The following is a 19,385-nucleotide window of genomic DNA, read 5'->3' as shown; positions in this document are numbered from 1 at the left end:
CCAGTAGCATAGATGCTTTACATCCGGGATAAATGGTCCTTTTCTCTCCTCCTCTAGAGGTTGTTCCCTATAGGCATCACACAATTTCTTCAACACCCCCCTTGCTGACTACTTAGCCTCTAGCTTAAGTAATGTCAACATGAATGTGGTTTATCCACCCCTTAGTGCTTGCCTAGCCTCTAGCTGACAATAAATCGGCAATTGCTCTTTTGGAGAGCCCCAAATTTTCTCCCAAAATAAAAAATGTTTGCATCAGTTACCATTTTCTTATAGAACTTATAGCCCATCATTTCATTCGACTCATCTATGTTCTAACAGGTAACAATTGGGCAGATTTTCACACGAGATTGGTGCTTGGACACACCTCTTGTAGCTTGTTGAAGGGGGGATCTTAATCCGCCCTTAAGGGGGATGTTGAAATGTAATGTCATATGTAAAGCTGAATTATCTTGTTCTTCCCAAGAAAAAGATCCTTCCAGTAGTTAAAAAACCTGCCCAATGGGCTACAAACCGCCCCTACTCAAGGGGGCTACATCAAAAAGTGGGAAGACTCTCCCAATGAAAGAAGACTAGATATGTACAATGATGGCTAAATCAAGGTATGGGAGGAGGAAACAACCACATTGGTGGCGGTAGTGCCATCTAGGAGCCCCCTAAGCCATGGTGAAGGAAGGCCCTCGTCGCAACCCTGAAGCCTTTCAGACTGTCCCCTGAGTGTGTGAATCAGCTCTAGCCAGATGTCTCGTACAATCTCCACCGAGCAAGTGGTCGCGCCTCGAAGATATAGAAGCACCGGGCTCTCCATATAAACCAAAGTGTCAGGCTGTAGATGAGCTCCCAACCAAGCATGAGTACAAGCTCTGTGGCGGGCTGGAGTCTAGGCAAGCCCTCTGGGATCACAGTCATCATGTTGACTGAAGCCATCTCGAAAGGAAATGTTGGGCCCTTAAGGTGGCGTAAGGGTGGACCAAGCTGCAGCACCCCAAGTGTATTGGCTAGCTATCAAAAGTACAGGCATCAATCAAAGAATCTGTAACCAAACCTGTTGTGCCATGGGGCCATCTCATAGACACTGTCTCTGTGTCTTGAGTGTATGGTCACACGCGGTACATGCAGCAGAGTGACCGTTGTGCACCAACCAACTCCCTACTATATTAGCCCGATGGGCAACAAGCCACTGGAACATAGTGAGTCCCCTTGGCTGCCTAGTGTCCCGTGGACGACCCCAAAAATCTGCCAAGAACTCAGTCGTGAGACCCTGCTCCTACCAATGATCTGCTGTAGCAGGACGAATCTCTCTCTGCGCTGTCCGTATGTGACGTCCAATTCGTGTTGTGTACTGGAAAGTGATCGGCTGGAGTAAAGAGATCCCGCCAAAACCACTCCCCCCGGTCCCAGTGCACTCGCACCAGGGGGCAGCTCTCCCACACCCATAATCGCCAATGTCCTCACTCAAGAGCTGACGGGTCTGGGTCTATCTCACAAGCACTGATGCCCACAACAATCAATTGAAAACAGTATTCGGCCACCTTTGGTGCCTCAATAGTGACTCTGTGGAGGCGGCCCTCTCCTCGCAACCAATGGCTTTGTACCTCCTCAAGAAGTGTTGTAAACTGCAACGAGTCCCCAAAAGTGTCGGCTGGACCCTCTGCCATGGGACCCCAAGAGACATGAGGTTGGCCACCAACCATCCGACCGCATTCTGTGTGACCAAAGGGTTCCATGTAAGTGGCTATCTCAAGCGCTCCTCAATGAGTGTGGGATGATGCTGCTCAAGGCCACTCCGCAGCTACTCCTAGACCGAAGCAAGCTGAAAGAAAAACCGTCCTCCCATCTTCTGCTCAGGCCCACTTTGTGCATCTTTGTGAAAATCCAGCAAGTGGAAGGGCTCCATGGGCCTCCCATCTGTGGGACCTAGGCACGAATCCGGTGAAGCAACAGCTCCTTCTAGGGGAGTTCTAGGGATCCTCCCCTAGAAGGAGACCTTTGACAATGAGCTTTCCAAGGAGAGCTCTACTATGCCATGCTGGGTCAATGAACCTTAGCCATAGTTACCCGGAACGCGGAACGGGAACGGCGATGGGGACCCTCGCGGAACGGGGGAACGGCGAGGGGTCCGGAACGGGAGGCATAAAAAAACACCCAAATAATGCTTGAGAAGGGAATGGGTGTGAGGGGGTGCATTTTAATTTTTGAGTCCTTGCACACTAAAAAAACACCTAATGTTCATTGCAAATTTGCAAAAAACTGCCTATTTCTTCCCATTTTTGAGAGTTGGCCGTTCCGAGGCCGTTCCGGCCGGCCGTTCCGGTATCACGTGGTCACCCGGAACGGCAAAACGTTCCGGGGCGTTCCAGCTTGGCAGAGGGGGAGGGAACGGCGTTCCGGCCTTCTAGGGCCTGCGGAACGCGTTCCCCGGTAACTATGACCTTAGCCCTCCCTTTGAGCAAGGTAGTAATGACCGGCCAAGAAACTTTGGACCGAGCGGACTCAGTGTCCCTCTCTGACCACAAAAAGTTTCTAATCAACCTCTCCAACTGGCTGGTACAAGAACTCGAGAAAATCGAGCAAGTACCACATAGTAGCCAAGAGCACCTGGTTGGCAACTACAGCCTTGCCTGCAATTGAGAGCTGTGTCGAGCTCCAATGGAGCAATTTCCTCCAGATAAATAGGAGAGGCATAATCTACTGCTCTGGTGACAGTTCCAAACCAGCCTCACAGCCCAAGTATCGTACTAGTGTCCCTGGGGGGATCCACCTAAAGCCCTCTCCAAGTGACCAATTGGGCAACGAACCCAGAATGCCACTATCTTCCACCATTTAATCAATGCTCCCGATGCACAAAAGAACACCTCAAGAGTCTGTTCACATCTATGAAAATTGGCATCCTGACCCTCCAAAAACATGCCTGAGTCATCAACAAACTTCATATCCAAAAAGTCATCTCTTTGAATAAAGTAGTTGTAATCTATGCAAAATCAAAAACTACTCATCGCCTCAGCATAGAATAGAAACAAGAAGGGAGAAAGAGGGCATCCCTGTCATACTGACCGTGAGAGCATAAAGTGTTCCCCTCTTCTCCCTACCAGTAGCACCCGACTATGCACACATCCATAGAGAGCTGACACCCCTCCAATGCAAGCATCTGAATTCTGAAAGCCCCATCATGCACATAGTGTCCCAGTCAACTCTATCATAGGCCTTCTCAGAGTCTAGAAGGAGCACCACAAGATCCTTTCCTCGGAGACGAGCGAGAGAGTGACCTCCCAGAAGGTGAAATTGTTGTCAAGGATGCTTTGCTCCTTGGCAAAGCCTGTCTGTTTCTTGTGTATCTTTGTATTCTTAAATTTAGAGCCTTTGCTAGAATTTCGTAGGCTAAGTTGAATATCGTGATGGGCCACCACTGCCGAATCTCATTCAAAGAGCCCCCTTCCTTGGGGATAAGATAAATAAAGCCCTTGCTCATGCTATCTCGCATCTCCCCAGCGTGCAGAATGTGCTGGTATGCACTACATAAGTCTCGACCAAGAACCTCCCAATAATCAAAAAACAAACCCATCCTCCCCTGGGTAGCTATCACGAAGGAATGCCCTGAGAGCCTCTTGAAGCTCCTTTGGCTGGAGTGGGCTCTCAATCCTCTGGCGCATCTACTCAGTGAAGCAAGCAAGACATCTATGCCCACACCCAATCTCTGCATGCATCTCGGCGCTCCGACTGTAGCTCTGTTGAGAGCAACTCATAGTAAAATTCAATAGCAATTGCATGCATATCATCGAGCTCGCTGACAGTAACTCTGTATTCCATCTAGGTCCACTAAGATGCCTGACGATGGAAGGCAAACTTGTGGCACTGTTCCTCAATGAAAATCAGCTCCGGATGAGCCTACTACATCCGATCCTCCATCCAAGGGCTACTTGGGTGACCCTCCTGCATCTGTTATAGAGAAGCAATGCCCCATCGGAGCCACTCCCCTCCTTCTAGGCCCCAGCCAAGCAAACTATTGACTCCTGGAGGAAGAAACGACTAAGCTCCACAAGGACAGTGGCCACTTGAGCAGCAAGGTTGCCTAGGGTGTCCATACTCGCTGTTCAAAGAGCCTCAACCTGCTCGCGGAGCTCTATATCCAGCAGAATCCTCTCTAGGATGTGGAGCATCAAACTGCCACTCCACTATCTATCGGAATCACTAGCGCATCATCTGAGAAAGTAGTTCTTGCCAAAATGCATAATGATCCGCCCATGCCATAGATGCGATCGCAGCATAGAAACGATCAATCCACGATAGATTCACTCCTACTCTACGCTCTCATTGACCGAGAGAAAGAGAGGCTGTCTCGAGTCCATAGAAAGTCTACATACTACCATACATACGAAATCCTCAAAGTCATACACAATGCTCTCAAGCAGCCAACTTGGCTCCAAGTATTGTAGCATGGCTGTCCCCCAATCCTATCCATAGGGTCCTCAAGCATGTTGAAATCACCCCCAATGCACCACTGCTCTGCATAAGGCAATGACTCCAAAATGTGTGACCAAAACTCAGCCCATGCACTCGCTTGGTTGGGTGCTCAAGAAGCTTACAAGGCTACCTTGAACTTGCATGGTGATCCACTGGGCCCTGCCTGGCACCATTGTGTCTGCTACGTCGAAGCGAGAGGCGAGGACGAGGGCAAAGTCAACAGTCGAGGAAATGGAAGGGACATAGTACAAGCTCCGGGACTAAAGAACCGATAGCAGCGAAGGGCAGTAAGAGGGGAAGCAGGAGGGGGAGAGGCCCCAAGAGGGGGGGGTTGTTGGTGGTTGTTGGTTGTGGCGGAGGTGCAGGGTGGAAGCGTAGAGACCAAGAGCGAGCCAAGCACAAGAGTTGCCCAGCTTCATCCTGTTCTCGCTTTACAACAAGTTCTACCTATTCCCCATAATTGGTGTGTATCTACCGATTGCTATCATACTTACTCTCTCCTCATAACCTTTTCTGAAAACCGATGTAATGGTTTCATTTTCATCAAAGTGCAATCAAGTTTTGGGATGTTCTCAGCTGTCCAGGTAATCTCGACTTGTATCTCAAGCGTTACATTAGTGTTGCCCACCCCTGAAAAGACAGAGTTGTATTAATAAGTACTGTGGGTACTTAAAGATGCTAGGGTCAGCCTGTCCTCAAGGAGCCATACAAATCAGCACAAATGTACAAGTACTCCTAGGTCATGGTGGCATGTAGGAGTCGTACAAAATGAACGAGTGTGGTGACGAATAGTGCCAGGTATCCGATCCTCTAACACTGTAAGGAATGTAGAAGTCCCTGGCCACCGTGCCAAGAAAGCGTGACGATGCTCTCCTGCTACTCTGGAGGGGCCCATTGAGGTATCTCACTAACTGCAAGGACTGTGAAGTAGCTCTGTCCAGATACTACTGAGTGTATCCGTGGAAATGTAAGTGTCACAAACTGCCGGCGTGAAGTGTCACAAACTACCGAAAGGGGCGTCAACGTTTGGGGCCAGTGCTCTCTTGGGGTGGAGCTCCGCCATTCCCCGTCTCGTGTGTCGTGCATCTCTTTCAGTTCAGTTGTTATTTGAAGTGCTTAAAGTTGTTCAGTCTCTTCCTTTCCATTGGCACGTGGTGCCCGTCTCCCGTGACAGGAAGGCTGACCGCTAATAACATGCAAGCATCAGGCCTTCCAAATCATCCACAAAGTGACTGCAACCAGAGGCAAAGAGGGTGTGGCTCAAAAGCATGTATAGTGTCTGGTCAAGGCCAAAGTGCCCCATCGGTAGCCAAGATCTGTCTTCTCATTAATGATTAGTTTCTATTCTATATGTGCACAAATGTCTCAGCAGAGAAAGAACATTGAAGTGCCACATACAGCAAGAAGCAGTTAACCAAGCAAAGCACCTAATTTATCACTCTGGTTCTCACAGCATGAAAATGATAGCTTGTGCATTATTAAAACTAGAACCAGCACAAACATGTGAAAACCAAGATATCTACAAGACTGTCCCGCGGCTGCAACCAAGTGAAACCAATCTCTGAACCCTAAGCATAGGTATCTTAACACACATGATCCCAGTTGATTTTGGCAGGATAAACTGATACGACCGCAAATTGTCCATGTCTGCCTCTAAGAAGATAGGACATGGGGGCATGAGATTCACATACTTAGCATCAAAAGGTTCCTCTCCCCTCTACTCCGACAGAGCTGCATGCTCTGAAGCTGAGAAATAGGGCCTCTCTAGAAAACAGGGAGAGCTTCAGCAAAGAACAGAAATCATTGAGCAAAAGGGCAGCGATCTGCAAAGGGGAAATGACGCTTACAATATTGATGCAAAATGTACAAAAGCATTGATGCTTATGATCCATTGTGCGAAAAAAAAAACTTCTTGCTACAGCGTACTTTCCATCAAAACGCCATTCCACCCAATTATAAGCCTTGTGAAAACTTACCACTTTACAGAACCGACTCGATGATTGTTCACCCAGAGGCATTCAGGTTAAGTTAGTCAAAAGGAGGTCTTCAAACAAAAAGACTGCACCTGAATGATATCAGTGCTATCCAGAAAATTAGAGCTGAGGGTTTCTTGGCAAATGTGAAACAGTTCATAGCGGACATGTTTAATCGTTCCATGCTCTTTAACATGTATAGTAAGACATGAATAATTTGATAAAATCCTCACCTTTACATTTAAGAAGTCCCCAGGCTCAAAATCCATCACCTATAAGTACACATCCAACAAAGTAAGGCCCGTGACAAACATTACATTGAAGTGGTTTCCTTAAACAAAAATATGCACAATGGCGCTTACATTTTACTTGATGTGAAATGCTAATAGAATCAGTTGAGCTTGCAAATATCGAATAGAATCGGTCTATTGTTTTGTGTTAACACTCATAACAATCTTGAAACTACTTAAAACATCAAAGGATGGAAGTTTCTCAAAATTGAGACTCTAGGAGATTATCTTTGCAACAATTTGAAAGGGACTACAGAATAGCATTTCGTAGTACAAAGATAGCTAGCACAACCTAATATAGGGTAGCAGGCAAGAGAAAGGGCCAAACATATTCCATTAAGACTTGATAGGCATGATTATGTACCCTGTTATTGATTATTTGTTGAGAAGCTTACAAGACCATAAAATAATATATTTTTCTTGGTTGGCAACTACCAAGGGCTAGCTTGCAAAATTCAATTATGAACATAAGGAATGGAAAAAATTCAAGCCAAGACAACAATTCAATCAAGATTTCCCATACATTATTGAAAGTATGCAAACATTCTAGGACGCCATCCAGTTACGAGCTTCTTAATATGATAGAAAAAGGTAGATGAAGAAGTTCAGAGAATACATGGATATTGAAGTCATAAACTTCACTTGTTGGCAGAAGCTTGCGAAGCACAAAGACCTGAGCACGAGTAAAATTCACTCATTCATTTATTGAAAAAAAAAATCCAAACACAGATATTGAAGCATAAATAAAGATTTGAGATCCAAGGTTAAAAAGGACAACAATAATCAGGCAGGCTAATGAAGACTTCCCTCACCTCTCCTGGAGTTTCTAGAAGCGGCTGTGCATTGGTTGTTCCAGCGATCACTTTAGGATCTTCGTTTCCCACTCTTTGATACCTTGAGATCATAGAATAGTTATTGTTCAAGTTACGTGATTTCACCACATTAATTATGCATTTGAAGCGCCATTTTGGTGGTGATGGTCAGCTTTCACAACTGCTGCTGAGTGCATGCACACTTTTCCACATATAAATCTGGGTGTGTGCACGTGCGTACGAGTACTTTCCTGCATGGGTGCGATTCTGGGCTTTTTGGGCTGTTTATCATACATGCAAACACCTTGAGCAGGCTTTCCACCATGGCAGAAGTTCTTCCCTTTTACCTTGTCCATACTTCTATATTTAGCTCCTTCAGTTCCATCGTGATTGCTTCCATTTGGGAGACATCTCACTTGAGCAGTTGAGGTTTTATATGACTGTTTCTACTTTTTTGGCATGGTTTACCCATCTTGGGTGGCCATATATTGTACATTCCTCTAGTCAACAGAAATTAAGTTTTCCCAGAAAAGTGTGTGTGTGTGTGAATTCAAGGAATGTGCCTCGAAACAGTTTTTTAAGCATTTGCATCATTCCAAGGCTTCTCAAACTATTAAGCAGGTTATGTTCCGACCTAGAGCCTGGACAACCTCAAAGCGCGAGCTTGCGGATGCCATGGTGTCACATTTAACGAATGTTTTCGCCGCCCCCCCTGCAGCTTCTGCTGGAATTATTTATGCATGCGACATTTTGTTATCTGCAGTGCATTCAATTGTCTTGCCTCACGATGCTTTGGCCATGGAGGCGGATTTTACAGAAAATGAATTGCACTCAGCATTGCTTGCTCTTGGAAGATGGCGTTCGCCAGGCTTGGATGGGCTCATTGTGGAATTTTTCATCTCCTTCTGGGAGCCTCTGAAAGAACCTTTGCTTTACATGATGAACATTGCATGGGCGAAACAGTGTTTGCCACTGTCTTGGAAAGAGGGTTTGCTGAAGCTATTGTCCAAACAAGCGCTTTGTGAGCAGTTCTCGCATTGGCAGCCCATAACTCTTATGCCGGTTATATATAAAATTCTGGCTAAAATCATTGTGAACCGTATCAAGGAACCTCTTATGGCTGGTATTCATTCCGCGCAGTATGGTTTTATTCCTCATCGCCCGATTTTGGATAATCTAGCTAATGTATTGATTGGAATGGAATATGCCAAGTATACTCAGTAGGATGTTCTTCTGATGCAGGTAGACATTAAAAAGGCTTTCGATACGGTGGTGCAGCCAAAGTCGGTCTGTGCGAGAATGCGCTCTATGCCGAGCTATGGGTGTTAGCAGGCGCATGGCAAAGGGCTAAAGCAAGTATGAAGGCCTTGGGTAGGAGAGTGGCATCGGAAATGTATGCTCAAAGTGGTTCTTTAGGCCAGAGGGAGCCTCCAAATTGGGATAATTGAGATGGCAGGTCAAGGTGTCCAAAGTGTGGGGATAGGCCCTAGAATGAAGTGCTCAAGATGCTCTAGGAGCCCGTCCAGACGACTCGTCAAACGGGGCCACGGTGTGAAAGATATGCCAGTCCGAAGTTAGAAGGCTTTGCAGACCTCGACGGACAGGGTAGATACAGACAGGCGACAAGAACCGGGATCAGTGGATATACATGAAGTGTTTTAGCTGTGGAGCATGCCAGTCTTTTCGGATTGTCAATCGAGGTCCGGATGTGCAAGTTATGGGCCGATGAACATTTGTCGGGGGGCAATTTTGGCATGGTGTGACCGTCTTGGTGGACGTTGATGGAGCAAAAGATGTTGTGCGCACACTCACACACCCAAACAACTCAACACAACACAAGGAATTTACTTGAATTCCTCACCTCACTTACTATCACTCAAAAGCTCCCTAAAAACTCTACCCACAAGCTCAATTCAAACTCCAAACGCCTCGACCTACAAGCCCTTGCCTGCCCGCAGACACTACAAGGTGAGTCGAGGTGATCAACACTTGAAATCACGCTTGATAGTGACCAAAATATACAAGAAAAACCATCAAAAACCAAAAACTCTAGCCACGAAAGTCCACTCTCAAACCATTGCAAAAGCTTCACCAAACACCACTCTGTTGAACTCTTTGGAGTAGCGCCAACCCTAATGGCACCTTCTTTCCTCAATTCCTTGCACACACACATCCATGGAAACCTCAGAACTCCCATAGACTCTCCCAAGTGCAAAATTGAAGAGAGAAAGCTCTCATTCACTCCTCCACACACTCGAAAACAGGACGCGAACGCAACGGGATTGCACTAGACCACCTGTAGGAACCCTGCTCCCTCCCACACACAAAGGGGTGAAAGTGTTGATATTGCTCTTTAAAAGTCCTCCCTCAGCCTGGACCATCACGGCACCGTAAGTGATGTGGCAATTTGAAGCCATTTCACACCTTTTTTGACCATTTTTTGACCTTTTTTGGCCCAGTTTTGGCCAGTTTTGACCCTTGGCGGGCATTTTTCGCAGCAAAAACCCCAAACAGACTCCAAAATTCACCAAATTTCGCACGCTTGATCCTCAATACCCAAAGCACATTTCCACATCCCCACGTTCCATTTTTGACCACTTCTAGGGCGATGCACGTATCACCGCAGATCAGGCGCCGCAAATAGACAGTTACCGCATGTGTCAAACTTCTCGAGCGGGATGACAGTACCCACACTTGTCACTTGCATTATTTACATTCTAGAAAGCTCAAACACATTATATAGAGCCAAAATAAGCCACCTAGAACCATATCCAAGGCCCCGATACCCTATCCAAGCATGTACATATACTCGACTGCCGACACGCAAGCACGCATATTTACAATGTGCACACGTTGCACCTTTTTTCGAACTTGAAACCACTTTGCAAAGCTCCCAAATGCATGTATTTACATATTTTTGTACATATGACCATGCATATAAACGCTACTTTGTACACGCCAAAAGCGGTCTATCAACGTGCCATGTGGAGATCTCTGAGAGTTCTATAAATTGGCATGTGATATGGAAAGTCAACCAGAGTTTACGACTCGCTCATCAGAGTTGTGGACGTTGGGATATGTCCAAGCCAAGCTCGCGGACACCGAGAAAAAAAGGTGGGTCTGGTTTTTCTCCAACATTAGGGGTTGCCGTTCGAGGATGCGAGATAGCTGGATATGGCTTCGCCGAGATGAAATTTGGTATGGCAGAACCAAAGGGGTGGCCGGCAAGCATGTGCGTAAAAAGCACCGATGCATGGGAAACGAAGACTAAAACTCCTTGGTTGTAATAAAAGAGGCAAAGGGGTGGCTGGACTTTGGGGGAAAAAAAGAGAAAGTAGGCCTTATAGAGCCATAAGGGGCAAAGGCAAAAACATAAAGAAAGTAAAAGCTTAGATTGAGAGGCGCCACTGCCAAAAAAAGTATGTTTTGATTTTGCCTTGAAAAAGAAACAAAGGGGGAAAAAGAAGGGAGTTCTTTCGACGAGTTTTCGCTGGAGTTGTTTGGCTTGGAAAAAGAAAGGGGAGTTGAAGGAGGAAGGAGATCTCCATTCGCTCGCGCTCAGCGGTCGAAGCCGAGATGTGTTGTTCGTGAAGCGGCTCCGGAGAGCGAGAGCTCTGTAGAGAATAAGCCAGCGAGGGCTGCCAAGAGGAAGCGGCTTCTGTCGAAGCGAAGCCAACAATGAAGTTTTTTGTCGAGGTGTGTGCCGACAAATTCAAGTGGCGAGGGATGTGTATGCCCCTCAGTACGGATTGGTGATGGCCATGGTGCGACCTAGAGCACGCCATATGAATTTTGTACATGGTGTGTAAAGAAGCTGTCATTGCCGATTTTAGCGTCGTCTTTCCCCCCTTCCCCCCTTTCTTCTTTGCTCGTCTCCAGGGTGTGTGGTGCCGGTGTGTGTGAGCGTGTGCGTCCCCCGGGCCCCCCCTGTGTGTGTGAGAGAAAGAGAGAGAGGTGTTGAGGTGTGGAAGTGCGAGAAGCGGACAAGATCGGTGTGGTAGTTGTCTGAGGATTGTGCAGAGTGTTTGTGCGTTGGGCGAAGTGCAGGCGAGGCCCTGCTAGTGTGAGTCGCTTTCTTTGAAGGTGTTTTCGAGAGGACAGGGGTGCTGTGAATACCCTGAGCTATATAGGGGCCATTGCGTGTGTGTCGGGTGTGTTCCCCATTCCCCCTCTCCATCTTCTGGTGCCTCCACGGAGGAGCACACTGAATGCTCCCTGGTGATGTGTTTATAAGCAAAAATGTGGCAGTGTTGGCCCAATTTTCAGCGGTGAAGAAGATGCGGATGAGTGGCTAGCAAATTTCGAGTTATTTATTCTGTCATTGCAAATGTGGAGTGATGAAGAAAAGATGGAGACAGTTCCGTTGGTGCTGCGAGGTAAAGAAAAAGCTTGGTTTGATGGTCTGGAAGCTGTAAGTAAGCAGGATTGGGTTGGTTTTCGAGAGCGGTTTCTCTGCAAGTTTCACAAAGTGGTGTCGGCTGTGCTGAAGCGGATGCAAAGATTAAAGGGCTGCAACAAGAAGTAAGTGGAAATTTTGGTGCTTTTGTTGATAAGTTTGAAGCTTGTTGGAGTGATCTGGTTGCTACCACCCAAGTGGTCAATGCGGACGGTTTCAAGCTGGAGAAATTCCTAGCTTGCCTGTGTCCTCAAGTTCGAGATAAAGTCGATGATGAAGAGCCAAAGACTTATGCCGAGGCAGTCAAGGTTGCCCGGACGAAGAGCAAGAAAATGAAAAGAAAGCTGGAGTTAGGCTTGCTAAAGCCTACAGATTGTGTGCATATTGAAGCAGCAATTTGTTCTATGGGCCCGTCGAGGATGGTGCCAGTGATGCCAAGTGTGGAGCCTGTTAGAGTAAGGCCAATGATTGACTATGTTCCTTGGGAATTACCTGTTGGTGAAGCGTCTATGCCGTTTGTGGAGGAGCTCGTCAACGAAGATGAGCCTTGTATTGAAGAGAGCTTGTGTGTAGAAGAGTTAGCAGATGCCAAGTGTCCAGTGCAACATGAAGAGGTGGAGCCTGTTCTTGTGGAGTGCTTGTATGAAAGGGTAACAGATCGTGGCCAAATGGTAGGTGCAGAAAAGTTGGGGTTAGATGACGAAAGTGGGTAGGATGATGGTCCAACTTTTGTGGAGCAGCTAGAGGATGATGATGCAGGTGCCGAATCGGCCTATGGTAAAGATGATGAGGCTACAAGCTCGAGTTTTTGGGAAACGAGCGAGGAGGATAGAGATACGAGCTGGGAGACAAAATCCGAAGGGTCTATGTTGGTAAAGGTGAAGTTACCCTATTGTGCGCATAAGAATGTGGTGATTGCCGCTATAAAGGATGAGCAGGTGATAGCATCAGAGCTTGGGAATAAAGACATGCAGGTGAGGGTGTTGTGTGGCACCATGCTAATGATGATGCTCATCAAGGTAGTTGTGGAAGGTGCTTTGATTGTACGACAGATACAAGGGTTTCCCAAGAAAGAGAGTGTTGTTGTGGCTAAGAAAGAAGAACAAGTTGAAGAACATGGCAAGGGCGAGGCATCGGATACTTGTCGAAGGGAAGAGCAGCCACAATCGCATATGGATTTCACGGGTAGGGCCTTGGATACAGGTTCTTTTGGCCAGGAATGCATTGAAGATGAGGTTGATTGGGGTTTTGATGACCCAGTGGGTGAGATGGATGAAGAGACACAGGTGATGGCTGGGAAAGCTTTGACCAAAATGCAGGTGATACGAGGGTCTATCCCTCTCCAGTTGGCAGTTTCTTTGGAAGAGCAAAAGCCTGCTGCTATGATGGTACCGACAGAGACAGGTACGAAGGAGAATATGGAAGCAATAGTGACCGGAGTGCCTATGTTAAAAGAGTTTCCCGCTAAGCGGAGTGGTCCTTTTGAACATGAAGAAAAGTCCAAGGGTGTAGACTTGTTCGAGCTGTCAAAGGAAGTTTGCATATGGTGGTTGAAGGGGATGCTGATAAACGCAGCTGTGCAGGGGGCTGTCGAGCAAGTGCAGGATTTGCTTGAGGAGGATCTCACTTTATATGGTTGGGAGGGAGGGCATGGTATGTTCAATATGTCTGATGGAAGTAGTGATGCATTCGGTGGTGTTTTCTTGGAAGAACTGGACAGTATGCCTACGGATGTTGGGAGTAGTGAAAGTATGCCGAGGGAAACTTATGTAGATGGTTGGCAAGATACCTTGATGTGGCACTATGTGAGCCTGATACAGATGGATGGACGTGACCAGTGCCAAGTTTTTGACCCAGGTGGTGTCCATGTTGTGAAGCAGGGGGTTGGGCAACCCGCATGAACAAAGGCAGCGGTTAGCAGATGCCAGGTTTTGTACATATGTTAGGTGGTTTTGTGACGTACAGAGAGTTTGTTTTGGTGTGGAAGTTTTTTTAGTGCAATAAGCCTGTTTGTGGTTGAACATAAATGTTCAACGAGGGGGTGGGCAATGATGGTGCAGCCAAAGTCGGTCTGTGCGAGAACGCGCTCTATGCCAAGCTATGGGTGTTAGCAAGCGCATAGCAAAGGGCTAAAGCAGGTATGAAGGCCTTGGGCAGGAGAGTGGCATCGGAAATGTATGCTCAAAGTGGTTCTTTAGGCCAGAGGGGGCCTCCAAATTGGGATAATTGAGATGGCACGTCAAGGTGTCCAAAGTGTGGGGATAGGCCCTAGAATGAAGTGCTCAAGATGCTCTAGGAGCCCGTCCAGATGACTCGTCAAACGGGGCCACGGTGTGAAAGATATGTCAGTCCGAAGTTAGAAGGCTTTGCAGACCTCGACGGACAGGGTAGATACAGACAGGCGACAAGAACTGGGATCAGTGAATACGTGAAGTGTTTGAGCTGTGGAGTATGCCAGTCTTTTCGGATTGTCAATCGAGGTCCGGATGTGCAAGTTATGGGCCGATGAACATTTGTCAGGGGGCAGTTTTGGCATGGTGTGACCGTCTTGGTGGACGTGCCATGTGGAGGTCTCTGAGAGTTCTAGAAAGTGGCATGCAATATGGAAAGTCAACCAGAGTTTACGGCTCGCTGATCAGAGTTGTGGACGTCAGGATACCTCCAAGCCAAGCTCGCGGACACAGGGAAAAAAAGGTGGGTCGGGTTTTTCTCCAGCATTAGGGGTTGCTGTTCGAGGATGTGAGATAGCTGGATATGGCTTCGCCGAGATGAAATTTGGTATGGCAGAACCAAAGGGGTGGCCGGCAAGCATGTGCGTAAAAAGCACCGATGCATGGGAAACGAAGACTAAAACTTCTTGGTTGTAATAAAAGAGGCAAAGGGGTGGCTGGACTTTGGGGGAAAAAAAGAGCAAGTAAGCCTTATAAAGCCATAAGGAGCAAAGGCAAAAAAATAAAGAAAGTAAAAGCTTAGATTGAGAGGCGCCACTGCCAAAAAAAGTATGTTTTGATTTTGCCTTGAAAAAGAAACAAAGGGGGAAAAAGAAGGAAGGAGTTCTTTCGACAAGTTTTCGCTGGAGTTGTTTGGCTTGGAAAAAGAAAGGGGAGTTGAAGGCGGAAGGAGATCTCCATTCGCTCGCGCTCAGCGGTCGAAGCCGAGATGCGTTGTTCGTGAAGCGGCTCTGGAGAGCAAGAGCTCTGTAGAGAATAAGCCAACGAGGGCTGCCAAGAGGAAACGGCTTCTGTCGAAGCGAAGCCAACAATGAAGTTTTTTGTCGAGGTGTGTGCCGACAAATTCAAGTGTCAAGGGATGTGTATGCCCCTTAGTACGGATTGGTGATGGCCATGGTGCGACATAGAGCAGGCCATATGAATTTTGTATATGGTGTGTAAAGAAGTTGTCATTGCCGATTTTAGCGTCGTCTTTCCCCCCTTCCCCCCTTTCTTCTTTGCTCGTCTCCAGGGTGTGTGGTGCCGGTGTGTGTGAGCGTGTGCGTCCCCCGGGCCCCCTGTGTGTGTGAGAGAGAAAGAGAGAGAGGTGTCGAGGTGTGGAAGTGAGAGAAGCGGGCAAGATCGGTGTGGTAGCTGTCTGAGGATTGTGCAGAGTGTTTGTGCGTTGGGCGCAGTGCAGACGAGGCCCTGCTAGTGTGAGTCGCTTTCTTTGAAGGTGTTTTCGAGAGGACAGGGGTGCTGTGAATATCCTGAGCTATATAGGGGCCATTGCGTGTGTGTCGGGTGTGTTCCCCATTCCCCCTCTCCAACGGTACAATGGGATTTCATTGCTGCCACGATGCGGGCCTTTGGATTTGGTCCTAAGATGGTCAATGTGGTATACTTCTTGTATGCTCACAGTATATCTTCAGGCCTTATTGATGGAGAGCTGACAAAACCTTGGCCTCTTGGATGTTCTGTGAGACAGGGTTGCCCGCTTAGCGCCTTTTTGTATGCCATTGCCACTCACCCCTTGTTATTGTATTTGGATCATTTGACTTCGCTCGGTCGTCTTCATGGGCTGAAAATACCTAACGGGGAAGATTTCGCAGGACAGGCCTATGCTGATGATTCGTTGTTCATCCCTCTCAATAACCAGGATGATGTGCGTAAAATAATGCAGGCACTAGATACATTTGGCTTGGCTGCAGGCCTTAAGGTTAACTTTCACAAATCCAAACTCTTGCCTTTGAATGTTTGTGACTGGCATCGTCTTCTGTGGCGTGGCGAGATTTTTGATCCGCATGTGGTGGTCAGGCACTTAGGATACCCTATCGGTTGGCATGTAACTAATACACAGCAAATTGATTGGGTCATGCAACGTTTGAATGTCACATTGCCCTATTGGAAACTGTCTACATGGCCGCTACATGTTCATCTTCGTATTGTGCAAAGTATCATGATGGCATATGTTCAATTTTACTTGCCGTAGTTGCACTGGCCTCGCTCCCGTCTCTCATTGCTTATGTCTAATATTGTATCTCACTTGTGGCGCACTAGTTCTCATAAGAAAGGCCTCCGTTTGTTAGCAATGGAGAAACTTTGCATTCCGAAGTGTCTTCGGGAGCTGAATATTTTGGACCTTCGATGGCATGCATTGGCGAGGAAGGCAATGTTATTGCCTACTCTTGTGCAGCAATCTCAGCCGTGGATAGTTATGGTTGCTGATCTATGTCGGCATGTTACAACTCCTGCTTTTGGTCGTTGGCAGACTTCCCTTTGGGAGATTGTGTTTGGCAAAATGGATGGCTATGTTCCTGGTTGCTTATTCACCTCTAGCATACTCTCTGCTTGGAAAGAGGTTACGGATCATCTCTACTGGCAGGGCACGCAACAAACAAATGGGAATTCGTTACGTTTGGAAAGCATTCACTGGAGTAAGGTGTTCTCTCTTACCCTGGTTGATCAATCGCCTCGTCAAGCATACTTCCTCTCTGGTCGTGGCATATGCACACTGGATGATGTGGTGGATTCATTCTGGGAATTTACTTACTTTTTCTCAGGCAGCGGCACGCTTCGGGTTGGGCATGCATTATCGTCAGATCTAGAGCCTGCTCGAGCATATGCTGGCTGCTTTCCTCCCTGTTCCACCGCTGACAGGTGGTTGTCGTATGTAGGATTGGACACTCCTATGAATGCCATTTCTGCCCGACATATCTATGCTTCCCTTGTGAAAGACTCTTGGTTGGCTGATCACTGTAATGCGCTCTGGGCCTTGCACAAATTTGAAAGATGGTGGAGACAGGCTCTCACTGTGATTTGGAAGTGTCGCTTGCCTCTTAAGGAGAGTCCGTTTCTTTGGCGTTGTTTGTTGGGAGTTCTTCCAGTAGGAACTCTCCTTGCCGCGCGTCGCATTAGCTCCTCTCGTTGTGTCAGTTGCTCTGCTGTTGATGAGAATGTCAGACATCTGCTTTGGGATTGTAGCTGCATTCCTTAGATGTGTTTCTACTTATATGTATCTTCGGTTTCCCTCGGCGGTTTTCCACAAACGTTTCTGGCTATTTGGGATTCTTCCGACTTCCCTCCAACATTTTGCCATCTTCTTCGCTTGGGTCAGATTTTGGTCAATGTTGTCACGTGACACATCCCAACCCTATGTGTCCGTGGACAAGCTACACCACAGCAGGGTTCAGTCAGTTCAGCCAGTTTAGATTAGCAGTGATCTGGCACTTTTGTGAGTCTATTCGTAGACCGTGCATGCCCAGTCACTTAGCAATAGATGCATATCCTCCGGTTGCACACAGCATGATCATCAGTATTCCCTTCAGAATCCATCAGATTCAGTCAGGGAAATTTTCCAGTGCATTTAGCCTATTTTCCTATTTTTGGTTATTTTCACTTATTATTTTTAAGTGACTTTCCAACAAAAGTAGGTAAGGAAATTTTGCTAAGTTAATATATAAGCAAACCCAAGTTAGCACTTTCTGGCAGAAGAGGCGGCAGGAGCTTCCCGCTCAACGGGCAACTTCTCAGCAGTACCCCCCAGCACCCCCAGCGTTTTTGGATCCCCATCCTCGCCGGGCAAGTTTCCAGATTCTTGGCATTTTTCTCATTTGCAGACCATCGCCATCACCCTCACCATCCTAGCCATAGCAGATCCCCAGCATCGCTAGAAGTCCCATTTGCTAGCGTTTTCCAAATCAGCTTTGCTAGCGTTTTTCCCCAGATCAGCATTAGCGTTTTTGCAAGCATCAAAGCACATCCGCGTTTTTGAGATTCATCCCTAATCTGCAGCAGAGACATAGTGTTTCCAGCCTATGGTACCGTAGCACATCAGCCCCAGATTGGTTGCAGAAGTTCCCTCATTTTCAGCCCTAGAAAACGCAGCCAAAACAGTCATTTTCAGCCACCGTAGTCCCGAATTTCAGTGATTAGAAGATCCCAGATTTCAGCCCTAAGTCGTCGTCATCATCACCGTCGTCGTCATCCGCATAGTCCAAGTTGCATCAGTCCATTGCATACGCATTGTACACCTTTGTGCAATCAAAGTAGACCACTCTCGCCGACGAGAGTGGGGCCTTCGGAGGAGGGTTTTACAACCCCTCGGGGTCGTATCTCTTTTCTCTCCTTCTCTCAGTCTCAATCACTTGCACGCACAATATCCACTCACTTTGTTCGTGATCATAGCACTCTCCATAAGACGGAAGGCTCTCTCCTTCCCTAAGAACTAAAAGGAACCTTGAGCAATAAAGATCACTAATCTTGAGAAAATACAACATTCATTCCGCTGCACCTTACAGATGTGGTCCCTGTGGCATCATCGTAATCTCCATATGTTTCACCGACATGAGGCGGATCCTTTTCCTTCGTTCAAGATTTTGTTAAGGCAATCGTTACATTTTGCCTTTGACACTGGGGACATATCCTTGGAAATCTTGCAACTCTTCTATGTTTGCTTCTAGCGATTTTATATCACAGAACACAGTTGTGTTCTTCTCTTTGTATGTGACCTTGTTTTGGTGGGTTTTTCTCGTTTTGAGGTTTCCCACTTGTAAATTAATCAAATCATATTTACAAAAAAACAAAAAAATCGTACAACTGCCACGTCAGCACTGTCGACGCCTTTTGCAAAAATATGCCACGTCAGCACTGTCAGCAAAAAAATCGGAAATTGCCACGTCATCAGCTGCTACGCATGTGTGCGGGTCCTACTCTATTTTAATCCTTTATGTCACTTGGGGCCCATCAGACGGGGTCCCCATAAGGTTGTAGGACTTCTTCTTCTCTTACTTATTCTTCTTAGGGTTTAGGCCCCTCGGTTGGTGATCTGCACAGTGGCTCCATTCTTCAGGGCTTTGACATGTCAGCAGTTTGAGACATCTCTCCTCCCGCAAGGCATAGCTAAAGCTCCTGACGTAATCGAACCCTCTGGCGCTAAAATTGGGGCCCACCCAATCCCTGCACGTTCCATGAGATGATCCTCATGGAGAGGGACAGAGCTGATACTGCAGCAACAGCTAACCGTG

The 19,385-nt window shown here is 47.1% G+C and overlaps 1 protein-coding gene across 6 annotated transcripts in view; it reads right to left on the bottom strand.

Moving 5' to 3' along the window:
- UGLYAH (ureidoglycine aminohydrolase) overlaps positions 1-19,385 on the bottom strand; it is a 152,993-nt gene that overhangs the window by 69,913 nt on the left and 63,695 nt on the right. For all 6 annotated transcript variants that reach the window (XR_015185628.1, XM_086493117.1, XM_086493115.1 and 3 more), the window contains exons 8-10: positions 7,534-7,615; positions 7,338-7,394; positions 6,665-6,703 (exon numbers count right to left, since the gene is read on the bottom strand). Coding sequence is in view for 5 of the 6 variants with exons in the window: in XM_086493117.1 (XP_086349243.1) it covers positions 6,665-6,703; positions 7,338-7,394; positions 7,534-7,615 (178 nt within the window). In the remaining variant the exon portion in view is untranslated. The remainder of the gene's footprint in view (positions 1-6,664; positions 6,704-7,337; positions 7,395-7,533; positions 7,616-19,385) is intronic.

This window comes from Adiantum capillus-veneris, chromosome 21 (assembly GCF_014529385.1).
Source record: "Adiantum capillus-veneris isolate H3 chromosome 21, ASM1452938v2, whole genome shotgun sequence".
Taxonomy (NCBI): Eukaryota; Viridiplantae; Streptophyta; class Polypodiopsida; order Polypodiales; family Pteridaceae; genus Adiantum; species Adiantum capillus-veneris.
Note: the sequence above shows the minus strand (reverse complement) of the source record. Positions and strands in the feature narration are given on the sequence as shown.